The sequence below is a fragment of the Pongo pygmaeus genome, chromosome Y (assembly GCF_028885625.2).
Source record: "Pongo pygmaeus isolate AG05252 chromosome Y, NHGRI_mPonPyg2-v2.0_pri, whole genome shotgun sequence".
Taxonomy (NCBI): domain Eukaryota; kingdom Metazoa; phylum Chordata; class Mammalia; order Primates; family Hominidae; genus Pongo; species Pongo pygmaeus.
In genome coordinates, this window is record NC_072397.2 from 106,985 (window position 1) to 128,908 (window position 21,924).

At 57.2% G+C, this 21,924-nt stretch overlaps 1 protein-coding gene across 7 annotated transcripts in view; it reads right to left on the reverse strand.

The window, feature by feature from the left end:
• LOC129024029 (serine/threonine-protein phosphatase 2A regulatory subunit B'' subunit beta) overlaps window positions 1-21,924 on the reverse strand; it is a 51,196-nt gene that overhangs the window by 12,398 nt on the left and 16,874 nt on the right. For all 7 annotated transcript variants that reach the window (XR_010125576.1, XR_010125578.1, XR_010125577.1 and 4 more), the window contains one exon: window positions 14,594-14,779. Coding sequence is in view for 3 of the 7 variants with exons in the window: in XM_054473336.2 (XP_054329311.1) it covers window positions 14,594-14,779 (186 nt within the window). In the remaining 4 variants the exon portion in view is untranslated. The remainder of the gene's footprint in view (window positions 1-14,593; window positions 14,780-21,924) is intronic.

The window sequence follows — 21,924 nt, forward strand, 5'->3', positions numbered from 1 at the left end:
CCGGCCTTCGAACTCAGTCATGAGAGCTGAGCGCGGGAGTGCCGGGCACGCGGTCTCCCCTGACCAGAGACCACGCATGGGCACCGCAACCAGAGGCGGCTGCAACCCCAACGTCTGGAAATCAAGCAGCGCATACTAAGAACCAGTAGGTACGGGAATAAATGGCCCCGTCAGCCAGGCGACGTGGTGAATCGGACAGCGACAGAAACATCTCATGGAATGTGTGGGACACACCTACAGCAGCGACCCATGGCAGGTTCACAGCCTTAAATACACGCGTGAGGAAGGAAAGTTTAAAATCGATCATCTACACTTCTACCTCAAAGGAACAAATACATGGCAGAAATGGAACATAAATAGTAACAGAAAATCAACAAAATCAAAACTCGATGATTTGAAAGATTTCTTTGGCTCATGCCTGTGATCCCAGCACTTTGGGAGGCCGAGGCAGGTGGATCACCTGAGGTCAGGAGTTCAAGACCAGTCTGGCCAACATGGTGAAACCCCGTCTCTACTAAAAACACAAAAATTAGCCAGGCGTGCTGATGGGCGCCTGTAATCCCAACTACTCGGGAGGCTGAGGCAGAAGAATCACTTGATCCTGGGAGGTGGAGGTTGCAGTGAGCCACGATCATACCACTGCACTCCAGCCTGGGTGACAGACTCTGTCTCAAAAAAAAAAAAAGAGCAAACACAGATTAGCCATGTCAGCTGTAACTACAGATCCTGCAAACATCAGATAGTGGATGCTCACGAATCACTTTATGCCTATAAGTCAGATGACTGTTGACACAGACTCCCTGATGAACGAGTCAAAAAATAAACTACAATAGAAAATCTGAAAGAGCTGTTTCTGCAAGAAATTGTGTCCATAATTTAAAACTGTCTCACCAAGAAAATTCCAGCCCCCAAAGGCTGCTCCCATGAGTCAACCAAACATTTAAGGAAGAAATCACACACGCGTTCCCCCGGAGAAGAAAAACGAGGGGCGTTTCCCAGTGCCTGTTCTGAGGCTGGCACAGCCTGGACAGTCGAGGACACAGGAAGTCACAGGCCAGTTATCACTGGAGAGCAGGGACAGAAATCCCACGCAGAACACACAGTACCAAGTCCAACTCGGCAACAACTGAAAAATCATAATAATAATAGGCCAGGAAACCAGAATCAGGAGGGACACTCTTATTCTAATAAAGGGTGCTATGGCCTGAATGCCTGGGTCCCCAAGATCCACGTGTTGAAATCTTCTCCCCCGAGGCGATGGTGTTGGGAGGTGAGGCCTCATGAATGCGATGAGTCCCCTCCTAAGGGACCCCAGAGAGCTCCCTCACCCCTTCCACCCTGTGAGGACACAGCGGGAAGGCGCCGTCGATGAACCAGGCACCACTTTGCCACACCGTCATCTTCCAGCCCGCAGACCTGTGAACAGTAAATGTCTTGCTGGTGACGAGCTGCCTGGGCTATGGTGTTTCGTGACAGCAGCCTGAATGCTCTGAGACAAAGGGCCTCTACGAAACACCCCAGCTGCTAAGACAGCGATGACACACGAACACTTCCTCCCTGTGCTGGGAACAAGAGGACAGTGTCACCGCCAAGGCCGCCTGGACAGCCGAGCCAGGGCAGCAGGCAAGAGAGGGGCTGAAAGATGCCACGACGGGGAGGAAGAGGCAGAACTGTCATAATTCACAAGCAACACACTGTGTAGACAATCCAAATGCTTACCAAATATGGGAATTAATACGTATCTTCAGCAAAGTTGCTGGATCCAAGGACAATATGCAAAAATAAATTATTTCAATATACTGGCAACAAACAACTAGAAAATAAAATGTTCAATAATGCCATCTATCAAGAGCATTAAAAAAAAAATCAACCTACGAAGAAATGGAACAAAAATCACACACAGTGTCTACAAAGCAAACTGCAGGGCACGGCTGGGTGAAATCAAAGACGACCTAAACGTGGTGAGGTGGACCTCACTGCTGAGTTCACAGACTGCAGTTTCCTCCAGACGACTCTGTTGACCCAGAGTCCACGCGATCCCCACCCACAGAGTCCAGCAATCGCCATCCACGTGCACCGAGGCCTGTTGTTTTGGGGTTTGTAGTATACACGGACAGGCTCACGTGAAAACTTACCAGGGAACACAAAAGAACTCACAGGGGGACCAAGTTGTGGATGTAAGTCCCACCGCCCGGTTTCAACCGTTCCTGGAAAGTCAGAGTAATGAAGACTGAGTCTCCGTCAGGCACCGGTGGCCTAAGAGAGCGAGGGAAGGAAGTGAGTTGGGACAGAGCCCCGTGGAATATCCACAGGGAAACCCACTTCACACAAACTGAATACATGAAAGGCCAAACAGCAGCCCTCCTGGAAAGACACGAGGGACGCTGCACGGCTCTGCTGAGGCCAAGGTTTCTTTCACGGGACACACGTGCACTCCCTGAAGGAAGAGAGGAGCGCGCTGCACCGCCCCAGCACAGGACTCAGGGTCAGCTACCGGCCCCGTGAACACAATGACAGGACAAGACACAGAGGGAGAAATGTCTCTGCAAGGCGAGATTCTGACGAGGGACTCAGAGGCAGAATTTCAAGCATCAGTGGGAAAGAGGCCCGAACACAACCCAGTCTGGACGTGCACTGCCCTCCAGAGAGGGGCGCACGACGGCCGTAGACAAGGGGAAGCACCCAGCACTGGTGCTGGCGAGGGCAGGGTTCATGGGGCACCGAGAGGTGGCAACAAGAACATGACACGCGCGGCTGAGACAAAAAGGACTGAAGACACCAGGTCCCACAAGGCTGCCAGGCAGCTGGGTGTCCTCTGCGTTGCTGGGGGAACTGGGACGCCGCGCAGCTGCCGGGAAAGCGGCCCACGGGGCGGCTGAGCATAAAGCTCCATGGCCCGGCCAGGACATCCATCCTCCCAGAAGCACACCAGTGGGAAGAGGGCCCCTGCCCATGAGAGCCTGCACGGATGGGGACGTCGGCTGCTTGATTCACGGCGCCCCAGGGGAGAGGAGCCAGACGCCAGAGCAGGGACTGGAGGAATAAACTGTGGCAGAGTCGTCCTCACAGGTGCAGGGCGGGAGTGACCACGGGGGGCGTGGGGGGACTGTGGAGGGGGCTGCGCGCCACAGCGGGGATTGCCGTGCAGCTATGGGAAAGGATGCTCTCCGGCTGGTGCACCTGTGGATGACTCGAAGGCAGCCGTGTGGAGCTGGAGGGACCAGGCCCTGCAGGACGCACGGGCACGTGCCGGCTCCCATGACGAGGATCCTGACGGAGCTCAGTCCTGCCCACCTGGAAGGGTGTCCTGGTGCGGTGGGAGGGAACGAACTGGGTGCAGCACTGGGCCCTCGGGCTGGTGCTAGTCTCACGCTTTTGACCTCATCAGACCGTTCTGGCTCACGGGCCATGCAGATTTCAGACCCCAAGCACTCAACACCCAGGGATGGGGGGATGTGTGAGCCTTCAACCTGTGCTCCTCACTGTGTGCAAGACACACCGTAATGACCCAGTGGCAGGGATGGAGCATCAAATCTATCCAGTCCTACAGGCTAGTGTCAAATCTACCCAGTCCTACAGGCTAGAGTCAAATCTATCCAGTCCCACAGGCTAGCGTCAAATCTATCCAGTCCTACAGACTAGAGTCAAATCTATCCAGTCCTACAGGCTAGCGCCAAGTCTACCCAGTCCTACAGGTTAGCTACAGGGTGATCCCTTTTTTGTTTTTCAGTCACGGTCTTGCTGTTGCCCAGGCTGGAGTGCAGTGTGTGATCATAGCTCAGTGCAGTCTCAACTTCACGGGCTCAAGCAATCCTCCCACCTTAGCCTCCCAAGTAGCTGGGACCACAGGTGCGCGCTATGATGCCTGGGTAATTTTTTAAATTTCTACAGTGAAGTCTCACTATGTTCCCCAGGCTGGTCTGGAACCCTTGGCCTCAAGCCATCCTCTTGCCTTAGCCTCTCAAAGTGCTGGGACTACGGTATGACACGCAACCAGAGACAGCTGCATCCCTAGTGTCTGGGTGATTGCGCAGGCTGGTCTGGAACCCTTACCCTCAAGCCATCCTCTTGCCTTAGCCTCTCAAAGTGCTGGGACTACGGTATGACACGCAACCAGAGACAGCTGCATCCCCGGCATCTGGGGGATGAGAACTGAGCGTGGGAGTGCTGCGCACACAGTTCCCCCACCACACCAAACCCGAAAATTACCTCAAAATGAATTAGCTCATAATTTTAAAAAATTCTGAAGTAAATGGAGATAATCAACTCTAAAATGCAAAAGATACAAAGGAAAGCAGTTTTACCTGAATGTTACAAAATCCTTATCGGAAAGGGAATAAAACATCAGATAACCTGATTTGATTTTTAAAAGTCTTTTCATGATTGACACACAGAAAGACCGACTCCTCGTGGGGCCCGGCAACGCAGCGGCACGCCCACCCGCACAGCCAGGACAGGGAACGAGGCCGCCAGCCCTGACAGTCCCTTCCGCCTGTCTGCACCCCGCTACGGCGACGGCCCCCAGGCCTCCTCCCCGTGGCTCTGGTTCACCTTTTCCAGGACACGGCAACGGGACCCGGCCATCTGCGGACTTTTAGGCCTGGCTTCCCTCGCTCAGCACACGCGTGTGGGACTCACACACCTTGCTCTGTGTGGACCGTCTGCCCCTGTACTGCTGAACCCTATTCCATTATGGCTCTGCTGGCCTCAAAGTAGCTCCCTAAGCAGGAAACACCACCGGCCCCAAGGCCCACGTGATGGTGCTGCTGCGGGCGGACTCGCGAGGCGGACAAAGGCCCGAGCATCTACATTCGCACAGGGCACGCCGACACCGACCGACGGGTGTGACAGGAGAAAGGAGGACGCCACAACCACAGCTGGCAAGTTCAGCATGAGTTCCTTGGCGGGTGACGGAACAAGAGGACGATCTGCAGAAACGTAAAGATGTGAAAACGCTGCCGAGCTACGTGAGCAAATGACATCGCGGAGCCGGAGGAGTCTTCAGGGTCACGTGAACCAGCGGTGGGCTTTGGCTCGGAGCCCCCACCCAAGTCTCATGGGGAACTGTGATCCTGAGTGTTGGAGCAGGGCTCTGCTGGGGGGTGACTGGGTGATAAGGGTGGACAGCCCCCTTGCTGCTCTCGTAATACTGAGTTCTTGTGAGATCTGATGGTTTGAAAGTGGATGGCAGTGGCCGGGCGCGGTGGCTCACGCCTGTCATCCCGGCAGTTTGAGACGCCGAGGCGGGCAGATCACCTGAGGTCAAGAGTTCGAGACCAGCATGGCCAACATGGTGAAACCCCGTCTCTCCTAAAAATACACAAATTAGCTGGGCGTGGTGGCCCATGCCTGTAATCCCAGCTACTCGGGAGGCTGAGGCAGGAGAATTGCTTGAACCCGGGAGGTGGAGGTTGCAGTGAGCTGAGATGGTGCCATTGCGCTCCAGCCTGGGCAACAGAGCAAGACTCTGTCTCAAAAAAAAAAAAAAAAAAGAAAGAAAAAAGATAGACAGCCTGTGTCTATTGAAACAATTCATGCTGTCTTTAAAAAACCTTCCCACAGAGAAAACTCTGTCCCAAATGGTTTCACTGATGAGTTCTACCAAACATTCAAATAAAAATAACACCTATTCTAAACAAATGGCTCCAGAAAAGTGAATTCTAAAGGACATTTTCCAAGCAACTCCCCAAGGCCAGCATCCCCCTGATGCTAAACCAGACCAAGCTATCACAAGAAAAGGAGACAGCAGGCCAGTCCTTCATGAGCGCAGACACCAACGCCTGTGAGGCCTGGCCATGTGGACCCAACACATAGGAGAAGTGTGACACCATGTGGTGGACCAGGGACCGGGGGCTGGGGGCTCACCCAAAGACCAGGGGCTCACCCAGGGACCAGGGGCTCACCCAGGGACCAGGAGCTCACCCAAAGACCAGGGGCTCACCCAGGGACCAGGGGCTAACCCAAAGACCAGGGGCTCACCCAGGGACCAGGGGCTCACCCAGGGACCAGGAGCTCACCCAAAGACCAGGGGCTCACCCAGGGACCAGGAGCTCACCCAAAGACCAGGGGCTCACCCAGGGACCAGGAGCTCACCCAAAGACCAGGGGCTCACCCAGGGACCAGGGGCTCACCCAGGGACCGGGGCTCACCCAGGGACCAGGAGCTCACCCAAAGACCAGGGGCTCACCCAGGGACCAGGAGCTCACCCAAAGACCAGGGGCTCACCCAGGGACCAGGAGCTCACCCAAAGACCAGGGGCTCACCCAGGGACCAGGGGCTCACCCAGGGACCGGGGCTCACCCAGGGACCAGGAGCTCACCCAAAGACCAGGGGCTCACCCAGGGACCAGGGGCTCACCCAAAGACCAGGGGCTCACCCAGGGACCGGGGGCTCACCCAGGGACCGGGGGCTCACTCAAAGACCGGGGGCCCACCCAAAGACCGGGGGCTCACCCAAAGACTGGGGGCTCACCCAAAGACTGGGGGCTCACCCAGGGACCGGGGCTCACCCAGGGACCCGGGCTGCCTTCACACTCAGACGTCAGTCAGGTCAAGACCAGTCCTTCATGACTGCAGACGCAACCCCTGCATGGCCGGGCAATGCACAGCTAATGCATAGGAGAAGCGTGACATGCTGCGGTGGACCACGGACCGGGCGCTCACCCAAGGACCAGGGCTGCCTTCACACTCAGACGTCAGTCAGGTACATTCACCTTTTACAGGACCAAAGGAAAACCTCACTGCCCCCTCAATACAGGTAGAAATACACGTCTAGAATACTGGACAAACTTCAAGGCACATTTATAATTTTAAAAAGTAAAACTGAGGCTAGGCGTGGTGGCTCATGCCTGTCATCATCCCAGCACTTTGAGGCTGAGGCAAGAGGACCCTTCCAGCCCAGGAGTTCCAGACCAGCCTGGGCAACACAGCAGAACCCTGTCTCTACAAAAAAAGAAAAAAATCAGCCAGGTGTGGTGGCGGGTGCCAGTAGTCACGGCTACTTGGGAGGGCTGAGGTGGGTGGATCACTGGAGCCCAGGAGGTCGAGGCTGCAGTGAGCTGAGATCATGCCACTGCACACCAGCCCGGGGGCAGAGTGAGAACCTGTCTCAAAAAAAAGCAAGAGCTCCCAGCAAACAAGGAACCAAAAGGGAAGGGGCCTCCTGAGTCTGATGAAGGACGCCAGCCAGGGGCGCTGTGTCAGGGACGACTTGAGCCCGAGGCGGGAAGGGGCGTGCTCTCCATGGCTCTCCAGCACTCACTGGCGGGCCGAGCCGTGCAGAAAGTCAGGGAAGAGACACAGACGCAGACGAGAAGAGAAAGGCTGAACTGTGCTCACCTGAAGATGACCTGACCGTGCGTCAGAGACTCTGCCGACTTAAAGGTTGAGCTGGTAGAGCCGATGACTGAGTTAAACTCGGTCAGAAAATGCAAAGTCCACATATAAAAACTAATAGTGCTTCTGAACACTCGCCATCGACAATCATATTAAAGTAAAAAATACCACATACAGTGTCATCAGAAATAGGAAATGCTTGGGTATCATGTGATGAACCGTGAACAAGACCAAACTACCAGGCGTAGAAGTGAAAGGTGCCTGAAATAAGGGAGAGCTGGACCGCGTTCCTGAGACGGAAGCCTCAGTATGGTCAAGATTCTTCCAAGTTAATCTACAGTCAACAGGATGCCGACGCAATCCCAGCAGGCTGTGGTAGCAATGGAGGGGCCGGTTCTAAAATTCACACGGTGGGAACGAACAACGGTGCAGCCACTCGGGAAGACGGCGTGCAGGTTCCCCAGAAAGCCGGAAGTGGAACGGCACACGCACGGAACGCCACGTGATCCGGCCCTGTGCACACACGCACACGGAACGCCACGCGATCCGGCCCTGTGCACACACGCACGGAACGCCACGCGATCCGGCCCTCTGCACACGCGCACGGAACGCCACGCGATCCGGCCCTGTGCACACACGCACGGAATGCCACGCGATCCGGCCCTGTGCACACGCGCACGGAACGCCACGTGATCCGGCCTGTGCACACGCGCACGGAACGCCACGCGATCCGGCCCTGTGCACACATACAAGGAACGCCACACGACTCCGCTCTCTGCACACACGCACGGAACGCCACGCGATCCGGCCCTCTGCACACACGCACGGAACGCCACGTGATCCGGCCCTGTGCACACACGCACGGAACGCCACGCAATCTGGCCCTGTGCACACATACAAGGAATGCCACGCGATCCGGCCCTGTGCACACGCGCACGGAACGCCACGTGATCCGGCCCTGTGCACACGCGCACGGAACGCCACGCGATCCGGCCCTGTGCACACATACAAGGAACGCCACACGACTCCGCTCTCTGCACACACGCACGGAACGCCACGCGATCCGGCCCTCTGCACACACGCACGGAACGCCACGTGATCCGGCCCTGTGCACACACGCACGGAACGCCACGCAATCTGGCCCTGTGCACACATACAAGGAATGCCACGCGATCCGGCCCTGTGCACACGCGCACGGAACGCCACGTGATCCGGCCCTGTGCACACGCGCACGGAACGCCACGCGATCCGGCCCTGTGCACACATACAAGGAACGCCACACGACTCCGCTCTCTGCACACACGCACGGAACGCCACGCGATCCGGCCCTCTGCACACACGCACGGAACGCCACGCGATCCGGCCCTGTGCACACACGCACGGAACGCCACGCAATCTGGCCCTGTGCACACATACAAGGAATGCCACGCGATCCGGCCCTCTGCACACGCGCACGGAACGCCACGCGATCCGGCCCTGTGCACACACGCACGGAATGCCACGCGATCCGGCCCTCTGCACACGCGCACGGAACGCCACGCGATCCGGCCCTGTGCACACACGCACGGAATGCCACGCGATCCGGCCCTCTGCACACGCGCACGGAACGCCACGTGATCCGGCCCTGTGCACACGCGCACGGAACGCCACGCGATCCGGCCCTGTGCACACATACAAGGAACGCCACACGACTCCGCTCTCTGCACACACGCACGGAACGCCACGCGATCCGGCCCTCTGCACACACGCACGGAACGCCACGCGATCCGGCCCTCTGCACACACACGGAACGCCACGTGATCCGGCTGTCTGCACACACGCACGGAACGCCACGCAATCTGGCCCTGTGCACACATACAAGGAATGCCACGCGATCCGGCCCTCCCACAGGGGGTGTGCGTGTGTAGAGGGCCCTGACGCCCACTACAGCGTGGAGAACCTCGAGCACCACACGCCAAGTGAGAGTGAACAGACACGGAGTCACCCAGCATAGGCCTCCCTTTACAAGCACGAAAAATCCAGAGCAGAGCAATTTAGAGACACAAAGCAGGCTGGCGGCTGCCGGGGGCTGGGGAGGGAAAGAGGGAGCGACCGTTTCAGGGGGATGCAGCCTCCTCTTAGGGCAATGAGAATGTTCTGGAACTGGACGGTAGTGGTCGCACTGTGCTGTATATGTAACAAACGTCTCCGAGTTCTGTACTCAAAATGGTTACAATCGTGAATTCTGTTATGTGAACTTTCCCATAATAAAAAAAGTGCCTGCTGTCTGATTCTGTTTACATAAAATTCTAGAAAATTCCGGCAAATCTATATTGACAGAAAATAGGCCTGAGATAGCGTGGGATGAGGGCGGGGGGTGCGTCAGAAAGCAGCAGAGAAAAGTCCAGCGTACGTTCCGGCTCAAGCGCAAGGATGCAGGGGCGCCTATCGTCTTGGTGGTGTGGATGGTTTCATGGGTGGGTACGGACATTGAAGCTCACTGAACTGTACCTCAACACGCGCCATGTATCCCACATCAGTTACATCTCAGCAGAGCTGCCCCAAAATGAAAAAAAGACAAACTGATGAGAAACACATAAGGTGGTCAACACGTCCATCAGGGAAATGAGCGCAGCCAGGACGGGACGCCTGCACGTGTGCAGAACGGCTAAAAGCAAAGCGTGTGGCCACGTGCCCACAGGGGTCAATACTGCTGCCTGGAAACGTGTCACTCAGGGCCACCCCGGAAGCAGGGTTTTTTGTGTTTTTTTTTTGTTTTTTTTGCCTAGAGACAGAGTCTTGCTTAGTTGCCCAGGCTGCAGTGCACTGGTGCGATCTCAGCTCACTGCAACCTCCACCTCCCGGGTTCAAGCGATTCTCCTGTCTCAGCCTCCCGAGCAGCTGGGATTACAGGCGCCTGCCACCACACCCAGCTAATTTTTGTATTTTTAGTAGAGATGGGGTTTCACCATGTTGGCCAGGCTGGCCTCGAACTCCTGACCTCAGGTGATCTGCCGGCCTCGGCCTCCCAAAGTGCTGGGATTAGTGGAATGAGCCACTGCACCCGGACCCTGGAAGCAGTTTTACAGCTTCTTACAAAACTAAACATGTGGCCACCAGATGAGGCAGAGCTCACCTCTGCGGTATTAATCACCTCAGGAAAACCCAAGCACGTCTGCGTAAATCAGTGCACAGACACACAGCAGCTTTACTCAAAAGAGGCAAAAACCAAAACAACCAGATGTCTATCGACCCCAGAACAGGGTAGAGATGGAGCACACACACAGCAGAAGCTACTCGGTGATAGAAAGAACAAACTGCCCATACGGCCAGGGACAGCCAGCCAGCCCCACAGTATCCACGCCCTGGCCAGTCACACGTGAGCGCAACAGTATCCACACCCCGCCAGCCACATGCAAGCTCCACAGTATCCACACCCAAGCTCCACAGTATCCACACCCCGCCAGCCACACGCAAGCTCCACAGTATCCACACCCCGCCAGCCACACGCAAGCTCCACAGTATCCACACCCCGCCAGCCACACGCAAGCTCCACAGTATCCACACCCCGCCAGCCACACGCAAGCTCCACAGTATCCACACCCCGCCAGCCACACAGCGAGCTCTACAGTATCCACACCCCGCCAGCCACACGCAAGCTCCACAGTATCCACACCCCGCCAGCCACACGCAAGCTCCACAGTATCCACACCCCGCCAGCCACACGCAAGCTCCACAGTATCCACACCCCACCAGCCACACAGTGAGCCCCACGGTAATCACACCCCAGCAGCCACACAGCGAGCTCCACAGTATCCACACCACAGTATTTAATCAATCCTCAACACACACATAGCAAAACATCTCGCTGTACCCTATATGTACAAATATTACTTGTCCATTCAAACTAAAATTTAAAATAAAAAAAAAGATGCTGCCAGGAAGAAGTCAGAAACCACAGACAAAATACTCCAAGAGTCCTCATGTGAAATTCTGAGAGAGGCACAACTACAGCGAACGGAAGCACATCTGTGGGTGGCCCCCGGGCCAGGAGAAAAGAGGGGGACTGATGACGCACAAAAGGAGGAACGGGGGAAACCCAGGGCAGGCGACAAGTGGCCGGTCCTGCCTGTGGGGGTGGATACCCAGGTGTGTGCTTTACCAAAACGGGTCAAATTGTACACTTAAAATCGGTGAATCTTAGTGTGTGTAATTATATCTGAATACAGCTCACAAAACAACATATTCAACAAACTAGAAAAAAATGACAGAAGGAAGTGTATGTAAAAAAGATGACCGTAGAAATTCATGAGAGAAAGAACTGGAATAATCTGTAACACTGACAGCTGCTTACTGAAAGAGATATACTAATATTAGTCTGCAGCATGACGGATCAAGAAAGGAACCAGAAACAGATAATTCTGTCAAGAAAGTGTCTACATGATGCAGATACGATAAAGATTTTTTAAATCGTACAAGACAAAGAAAAGCTTTAGAGCAATAAATTTCTAAGTTATGCAAAAAATTGTTTTAGAAAAAATGTAAATCATCAAAATAGTCTCAATAAATGAAAACCTTGAATTAGCCAACAAAGTTTGAAGGAAATTAACAAAGAGAAAAAAGTGTGTTTTCCTGCGGGGGCAGCTGAGGGGTGGAGTCTGGTGGAGGTGAAGGAGCTGATGATCCTCAAACGGCTTCAGAGAAAACACAGAGGAGTGAAAATGATGAAAGGGAGGAAATAATGTATGAGATCAGCCCTGACTCACACAGACAGGAACAGCCGGGCTAGGAGAAGGCACACACGGACCTCACTGCACAGCCACAGCTAAGATCCACAGGGGGAACCCCTTTCATCAAGTACAAACTCAAAGTCCCCTCAGACGTGAGTTCTCAAGCAGCCGCCGGGCAAACTCCACACGCCTGACAACACGCCGTGGGCTGTGACTCCAGGCCCTCACTCACTCACTCACTCACGCGACGGGGAGAAGTTGAAACGGCGCAGGCCTCACGTGGGGAAGCCTGATGATGCCAGCGACACCCCTACTTGTTCGTCCCCTGGGCCGGGGGCCCAGCTCACAGAAAACCGTCCCAAAGGCACACGATGGAGACATAGACGGACACCTGCACCTGGCAGCGAGCTGGGCCAGGTGCATTAAGTCACGAAAGCGCACACCCTGCTGGCCTCTGCCCACAGTCACTGTGGGCGCCTGAGCACCATGCTCTCCACCTGCAGGGCCGGGTCGGTGCGTGCACGGACAGTGGGGCCTGTGGAGGTGTCCCTCGGACTCCTAGCGGTGCAGACACTGCAAGCAACACAACTTCAGTCTCAGAGTTCTCTCCTGCCCCGCTAGGTCTCACCCAGGTCACCCTGCTTCTCTGGGGCATCAAAGACAACGAGAAAACTTGCTTTTTACCACCAAAAGTGACATCCAGCCAACGGACCAAGTTCTTTCAAGTCTTAAAGCCCTTACTACCTTAGACGGCCACGAAGGCCACCGCCACTGCACGTGGAAGCAAGGTCACGCCAAGAACTGAGTCCTGGAAGGAAAACGACATGAAGCGCGCACGTGAGAACCAGGCGCCATGGTGGGGAAGCACTGCGGGGGGTGGGGGGGGGTGCCAAGGCAAGGAAGCACCGCGTGGTGGGGTGACGTGGCAGGAAAGCACCGCGGGGTGGCACCGTGGCGGGGAAGCACCGCGGTGGCGGGGAAGCACCGTGGGGGGGGGCGGGTAGAAACAGCACAAACGGACAGACAGAACCTGGACTTATCTGAATGTGTCTGGTTTGTTAGTGTTCACTTTGTAACCATGGAGGTTTTTACATATTTATAAAACAAAACTGTTTAAAATACTTTGAAAACACAATCCCTAATAGAAAAAGGGCGGGGACACTTCTTAATGTGTTCTTTCAGACCCCTATTGCCCTAAAACCAAAACCAGACAAAGGACTCACAAGAAAACTACCAAGCAGTGTCTTCTCTGTGAATCCAGTTGCAAAAATTATTGGAATCCAGCAACATATAAAAAAGATGAGACACAGCGACCATGTGGAATTTATGCCAGGAATGCAAGGTTGGTTTAACATCCAAAACTCAACTCATTTAATCGACTGTATTAATAAGTTAAAAAAACAAAAACCGGCCAGGCGCAGTGGCTCACGCCTGTAATCCCAGCACTTTGGGAGGCCGAGGCAGGCGGATCACTTGAAGTCAGGAGTTCAAGACCAGCCTGGCCAATATGGTGAAACCCCATCTCTACTAAAAATATAAAAATTAGCCGGGCATGGTGGTACATGCCTATAGTCCCAGCTATTTGGGAGGCTGTGGCAGGAGAATCACTTGAACCCAGAAGGTGGAGGTTGCAGTGAGCCGAGATTACACCACTGCACTCCAGCCTGGGCGACAGAGCAAGACTTCGTCTCAAAACAAACAAGCAAACCCCAAAAACAAAAACCTGCCCACTCCCGAGGATCCCCTTCACAGCTGCAGAGCTGGAGAGGGCTGGGGGGCAGGGGTCTCACCCTGAGGGGCTCACCTGTACCGTGTACCAAGGCTCTGGGGCTCTGACCTCGAGGGGTGGGAGCATCCGCTGCCCAGCAACTCCACCTGGAGGGTAGGAGGCTGGAGACGAAGGCACAGGTCCCTGGAAACACAACCGCCCACCAGGGGTCCAGACACACATCCCTGGTGTAGGTCTTGCCCCGGTAACGCACAGACAACTAAACTGAGCATGCTCGATCTGCGGGCATCCACGCGGTCAGCCTGGAAAGCATGCAGCTGAGAAGGAAAGCAGGCGACGAATGACACACGCAGTGCCACAGCACTCAGGGTGAGTCTAGAAATGGGCCCATAGGGCTGCTGCTGGGGGACAGGGATCCACAGCCGCCCAGCCTGGGACGGCTGCTCCTCGGGCAGAAAGGGGCACGGCCAGGAAGGTGCAGAATGGCCTCTGAGAGCCCCAAGAGCCAGTGCCACTGGCCCCAGAGGGGAGAGGAGGGGAGGGTGGCACATGACCTCAGGATGAGAACGCAGATGGAATTCCCACTTGCGTTTCAGATGCTTAAGAATTCACACAGCAGCAACCAGACAGCAAACCTCAGACAACAACTACAACCTCAGAGGAAACCTGGGCCACTCCCGCACACGTGTGACACGTACCCGCCTCGGCCGCTCTGCCTCACTCATGCTCGTGTGACACGCACCCGCCTCGGCCGCTCGGCCTCACCCTCACGTGCCCGCAGTACCACCTCGGCTGCTCCACGTCACACGCGTGACACGCACCTTGGCCACCAGGCCCATGTCGTCCATGGTGGCCCTCTCGTGGGGGAACTGGGTGAAGGTGCTCTCGATCTTGCTGATGACGGCATCCACATTGACGGAGTCCTGCGGGCGTCCTCTGGGGAAGTAGAAGGTCGGAATGCTTTGGCTCGTGGCTGGGGGCAGAGGCTCTTCTTTCCGCGTCTGAACCTGAAGAGTCGACAGACAGCGCTCAGTTAGAACCTGGGAGCATCGAACGCCTTCTTCACCTGGACAACACAAGGGGCTCTCTAGGGCCGACGGTGCTGAGGCCACCTGACCCCAGCCGGGAGAGGACACACTGCAGTCCCTGCGGGGGACCACACACATACTCCACTGCAGGATCCACCTTCACCCAGGAGGCCACACGATGCAGCCACGGACCCCACTCTGGGAGGCTGCTCTGCGCCACTGAGCCCCCACCACACTGAGCAGGGCCCTGGGGACAAGGGCAGCTACGTGCCCCAGACGCCTGAGAGCCCAGCCAGGACCCACTCCCGATTCCCATGGGCCACACCACTGACCCCACCACACCTGGCAGGGCCCCGGGGAAAAGGGCAGCCGTGCACCCCAGACGCCTGAGAGCTCAGACATGGAGAGGCACAGGCGCCGTCCACAGGCAGCCCTGTCCCTGGAGCCCGGAAGACTCACATTCTGAGAGGCAGAGGCAGGGCAGGCAACCACACAGCCAGGTGAAGGGGTCGACCACCAGGTACTGCTGCGGACACGTCTCAGCCCCTCACCCAGTGCACAGCCCACGCGAACGGGCTCTTGGCCCCACTCAGCACCAGCACCCCCCTCACCCAGTATATCCACAGGCCTCAGAACACCACTCACTCAAGGGTCTCCTGCTTGCATCTCTACACAACCTGCGAGGTGGACATTTGATCTCATCCCGTGATGTTAAAACACCGCCTGAAACGGTTAACGGCATCTGCAACCGTACTGCATCCTCCTCCATCAACTGCCCAAGGGACGGTGCTGCGTCCTCCGCCACCATCAACTACTGAAGGGACGGGGCTGCATCCTCCTCCATCAGCTGCATCCTCCTCCTCCTCAACTACCGAGGGGATGGGGCCACGTCCTCCTCCATCAACTACCCAGTGGACGGGCTGCGTCCTCCTCCATCAACTACCCAGGGGACGGGCTGCGTCCTCCTCCATCAACTACCCAGGGGACGGGCTGCGTCCTCCCCCATCAACTACCCAGGGGACGGGCTGCGTCCTCCCCCATCAACTACCCAGGGGACGGGCTGTGTCCTCCCCCATCAACTACCCAGGGGACGGGCTGCGTCCTCCCCCATCAACTACCCAGGGGACGGGCTGTGTCCTCCCCCATCAACTACCCAGGGGACGGGCTGCGTCCTCCTCCATCAACTACCCAGGGGATGGGGCTGCATCCTCCCCCGTCAACTACCCAGGGGACGGGCTGCATCCTCCTCCATCAACTACCCAGGGGACGGGCTGTGTCCTCCTCCATCAACTACCCAGGGGACGGGCTGCGTCCTCCTCCATCAACTACCCAGGGGACGGGCTGTGTCCTCCCCCATCAACTACCCAGGGGACGGGCTGCGTCCTCCTCCATCAACTACCCAGGGGACTGAGTGTGTCCTCCTCCGTCAACTACCCAGGGGATGGGGCTGCATCCTCCCCCATCAACTACCCAGGGGACAGGCTGTGTCCTCCTCCGTCAACTACCCAGGGGATGGGGCTGCGTCCTCCTCCGTCAACTACCCAGGGGATGGGGCTGCGTCCTCCCCCATCAACTACCCAGGGGACGGGCTGTGTCCTCCTCCGTCAACTACCCAGGGGATGGGGCTGCATCCTCCCCCATCAACTACCCAGGGGACGGGCTGTGTCCTCCTCCGTCAACTACCCAGGGGACGGACTGTGTCCTCCTCCGTCAACTACCCAGGGGATGGGGCTGCATCCTCCCCCATCAACTACCCAGGGGACGGGGCTGCGTCCTCCCCCATCAACTACCCAGGGGACGGGCTGTGTCCTCCTCTGTCAACTACCCAGGGGACATCTGTCAACTACCCAGGGGACAGGGCCGCATCCTACCCCGTCAACTACCCAGGGGACGGGGCTGCATCCTCCCCCATCAACTACCCAGGGGATGGGGCTGCGTCCTCCCTCATCAACTACCCAGGGGACGGGGCTGCGTCCTCCTCCGTCAACTACCCAGGGGACGGGGCTGCGTCCTCCTCCGTCAACTACCCAGGGGACAGGCTGTGTCCTCCTCTGTCAACTACCCAGGGGACGGACTGTGTCCTCCTCCGTCAACTACCCAGGGGATGGGGCTGCATCCTCCCCCGTCAACTACCCAGGGGACGGGCTGTGTCCTCCTCCATCACCTACCCAGGGGACAGGGCTGTGTCCTCCTCCATCAACTACCCAGGGGACGGGCTGTGTCCTCCTCCATCACCTACCCAGGGGACGGGCTGTGTCCTCCCCCGTCAACTACCCAGGGGATGGGGCTGCGCCCTCCCCCATCAACTACCCAGGGGACGGGCTGTGTCCTCCTCCGTCAACTACCCAGGGGACGGGCTGTGTCCTCCTCCGTCAACTACCCAGGGGACGGACTGTGTCCTCCTCCGTCAACTACCCAGGGGAAGGGGCTGCGTCCTCCCCCATCAACTACCCAGGGGACGGGCTGTGTCCTCCTCCGTCAACTACCCAGGGGATGGGGCTGCGTCCTCCCCCGTCAACTACCCAGGGGACGGGCTGTGTCCTCCTCCATCACCTACCCAGGGGACAGGGCTGTGTCCTCCTCCACCAACTACCCAGGGGACGGGCTGTGTCCTCCTCTGTCAACTACCCAGGGGACGGGGCTGCGTCCTCCTCCATCAACTACCCAGGGGACGGGCTGTGTCCTCCCCCATCAACTACCCAGGGGACGGGCTGCGTCCTCCTCCATCAACTACCCAGGGGATGGGGCTGCATCCTCCCCCATCAACTACCCAGGGGACGGGCTGCGTCCTCCTCCATCAACTACCCAGGGGACGGGCTGTGTCCTCCCCCATCAACTACCCAGGGGACGGGCTGCGTCCTCCTCCATCAACTACCCAGGGGAAGGGGCTGCGTCCTCCCCCATCAACTACCCAGGGGACGGGCTGTGTCCTCCTCCGTCAACTACCCAGGGGATGGGGCTGCGTCCTCCCCCGTCAACTACCCAGGGGACGGGCTGTGTCCTCCTCCATCACCTACCCAGGGGACAGGGCTGTGTCCTCCTCCACCAACTACCCAGGGGACGGGCTGTGTCCTCCTCTGTCAACTACCCAGGGGACGGGGCCGCGTCCTCCCCCGTCAACTACCCAGGGGACGGGCTGTGTCCTCCCCCGTCAACTACCCAGGGGATGGGGCTGTGTCCCCCTCCATCAACTACCCATGGGACAGGGCTGCGTCCTCCTCCACCAACTGCCATGGAGGAGGGGTCTGGAGAGAAAGTCCCCATACCAATGGACCGCAGCTCAGGGCCTTTGCACCCATAATCCTGACTGCCTGGATCAATCCAGGACTGGGTCCAAGCTCCAGTGTCCTCACAGAGAAAACAGCCCACCCTGCTACTCCCACAGGACCCTCACCCCAGGTCACAAGGGTCCCAAAGACAGCGCCCCAACTGTCCCCACCCTGCTGTCCCTACAGGACCCTCACCCAAGGTGAGACTCAGTTGTTTTTCTCTGATCCCCATCTAGGGGAACAGAGGCCGCATCTGTGACCTGCTGCAGAGCAGACTCCCCGCAGTAGGTGCCGACTGAGTGCTCCTTCAGCACAGCTTTACCTGAAGGGCACACCCCTTCCCTGTGAATCAGAACGTAACCTCTGTGTCCTGGGGCAGTAGGTCCCTGCATCTCCCCGAGCCCACGATCCCACAACGCATCTCCCCGAGCCCACGATCCCACAACGCATCTCCCCGAGCCCACGATCCCACAACGCATCTCCCCGAGCCCACGATCCCACAGTGCATCTCCCTGACTCCAAATGCATCTCCCCGAGCCCACAACGCGTTCCCGCAGCAGTGCCTTCCCGTCTCTTGCTGTGGGGGTCCCACTGTGGAGCCTGTGGCTCTCCCCCCTTCATCACGCTGGGTTCACACAGCTCTGCTATTTGGGGTACGGAACTGACCTCGCGAATATTTTGCAGTGAGCTCTCGGGCTCGTGTGTTTGGCAATGTTACAATGACCTGGGCACAAAACCAACCTTCCTGCTGAAAACTGCCAAGAACCCTGGACAGAATAGTTCACACACGTCTTCTAGACGGCGCCCACAGGCTGGCCGGAAAGAAGGACACCTCAGGCCACAGCTGCCTGGAAGGAGGAACCCGGGGAAGCCCGTGGAGCCTGAACAGGCTCTGCCTTCAGAAGCGTGGGCCGAGCGGGCTCACCTGAAATCTCTCACAGCCTTGCAGAGCTCTGGGGAAGAGGAGGCAAAATGCAGGGTCCTCTGGGGAAGCTCCCAGAACACGTCCCCTTCAGTGGGAAGAATGAGCTCCAAGTAAATCCCCAGCGCGCCTCCGGCCCCAGGAATGAAAGGAAAGTTGCAGCCTTCACCTGGAGCTGCTCGTAGAGCTGGGCAGGGGGAAGTTCTCCCCCGAGAACTGACGGCTACAGGTGACTCTCCTGCAGGTTTGCAAACCAAACTTACGTCACCAGGATGATGCGAAAACCCTCACACTGGCCGGGCACAGTGGCTCATGCCTGCAATCCTGGCGCTTTGGGAGGCTGAAGGGGGCAGGCTGCCTGAGCTGACGAGTTCGAGACCACCCTGGGCAACATGGCAAAACTTAATCTCCACTATAAAAAAAAAGAAAATTGAAAAAATTAGCTGGGTGTGGTGGCGCATGCCTGTAATCCCAGCTACTCAGGAGGCTGAGGCAGGAGAATCGCTTCAACCCAGGAGGCAGAGGCTGAGGTGAGCTGAGATCGTGCCACTGTAGCACTCCAGGCTGGGCAACAGAGTGAGACTCTCAAAACAAAACAAAAAATTAACCAGATGTGGTGGCAGGCACCTGTAATCCCAGCTACTTGAGAGGCTGAGGCAGGAGAATGGCTTAAACCCGGGAGGCGGAGGGTGCGGTGAGCTGAGGTCGCACTACTGTACTCCAGCCTGGGTGACAGAGTGAGACTCTGTCTCAAAAAATAAAAAAAGAGTGAGATGAATACTTGGACATTTTTAGCCCCAAATTTACAGAGAGCATGCACCCCATTAACAGACACTCTATGGCGCAAAAGCTGAGGAAACGCAGCAGGGAGAAGCCAAGAGCTCCCAAAGGGAAGGTTGGAATTGAACGAAGGGATGAAGAGCAGGTCAGCGGTAATGAGTGGGAGAACCTCGGTAGCTGAACACATAAATCAGTGATAACAACGTATGTTCAATTAAAAAAAAAAAACTCAATACAACAACAGCCTGTCAGTGACACGGTGACTGGACGAGTGTGAGACGGTTTGTGAGTTGGCGGAAAACATACTGATTAATATTGGGCTTTGAAAAATTTGGTTGCTGTTCCTTTTTTTTTTTTTCTTTAAAGAGACGGGGTCTCGCTATGTTGCTCCGGCTGGTCTTGAACTCCTGGCCTCCAGCGATTCTCCTGCCTCAGCCTCCCAAGGCGCTGGGATCACAGGTGTGAGGCCCCGTGCCCGGCCAGCCGTTGACATCTGTAGGATAAACAGTGAGCTAGTAGAAAGCGTGTACTCCAAATGAGAGAAAAGGTGACCGAGCTGAAACAGCGGGAGACAGACAGTCGAGTCCATCACACGGATGAGCAGGCAACATCGACCTCAATGCACCGAGTGTTCTAGTTACAAGACAAAGGTCTGACTGCAGAAAGAAAACAGCATTCACGTACACGGGAGACACAGAGGACAGAAAGACATGGGAGATATATGTGACTTAAGGACACAGAGGCTACACATTTTTTTGTTTTTTTGAGATGGAAAAAGATAGAGGAGGCAGACAGTAGAGAAAGCTGGTGTCGCTGTATTAACATCCATGAAGTGACACAGGTGATGGATAGACCTGGAGACAGACAGGCCACCAAGGAACGCCGAAGAGGTCAGTCAGGGGAGGACAGGATGACGCTAACTTTATCCGTGCCTGACAACACAGCCTCAGCACTGATCACGTAAACACCACTGGACACAAACTCAGCCCACCAGGAAAGGCAGAGCCCACCCACCTCGGGCACAGATACGGGGAAGGCCGGTACCAGCCACCAACACTGGGAAGGCCAGGACCACCCACCCCGGGCACCGACATGGGGACGGCTGAGCCCACCCACCCCGGGGAAGGCCGGGACCACCCACCCCGGGCACCGACGGGGGGATGGCTGGGACCACCCACCCCAGGCACTGACGAGGGGAAGGCCGGGACCACCCACCCGGGCACCGACACAGGACGGCCAGGACCACCCACCCCGGGCACCGACAGGAGGAAGGCCAGGACCACCCACCCCAGGCACCGACGGGGGGAAGGCTGGGACCACCCACCCCAGGCACTGACACAAGACGGCCGAGCCCACCCACCCTGGGCACCGACGGGGGGAAGGCTGGGACCACCCACCCCGGGCACCGACGGGGGGAAGGCCGGGACCACCCACCCTGGGCACCGACACAGGACGGCCGAGCCCACCCACCCTGGGCACCGACGGGGGGAAGGCTGGGACCACCCACCCTGGGCACCGACACAGGACGGCCGAGCCCACCCACCCTGGGCACCGACGGGGGGAAGGCTGGGACCACCCACCCCGGGCACCGACGGGGGGAAGGCCGGGACCACCCACCCCGGGCACCGACAGGAGGAAGGCCAGGACCACCCACCCCGGGCACCGATGGGGGGAAGCTGGGCCCACCCACCCCGGGCACTAATAGACGAGAGACGGAACAAACAACACAACCACCCCATGCGGGCACAGGAGATTTACAAGTTTAATCTCACGGACAGAAATAGACTCGGCCCCAGCACAGCTGCAGAGCACACATTCTTTTCAACACACACAGCTCACTTGGGAACTGGCCACCTCTCGGGCCGAGCAGCAGGTCGCAGGGGATTCTGAAGGAATCACAGGGACTGCTGCCCTGCCCCGAACGTAGCCGGTGAGGCCAGGCATCAACAGTAAACACAGAAGGAGCAAAAACAGCTGCGTGTGTGTGGAAGAAGAATTCTAAAGCCAGCCGCCTGTTCATTAAAAAGTTCAGACAAACCAGAGAGGCCTGTGGCGGCCAGGTCATCCACTTTAAATCCTCCTCAGTACGTGTACTTTAAAAAGTACTTCGTAAAGCGCCCGTCACCCAAAGCACACTGATAAAGGCGACACCT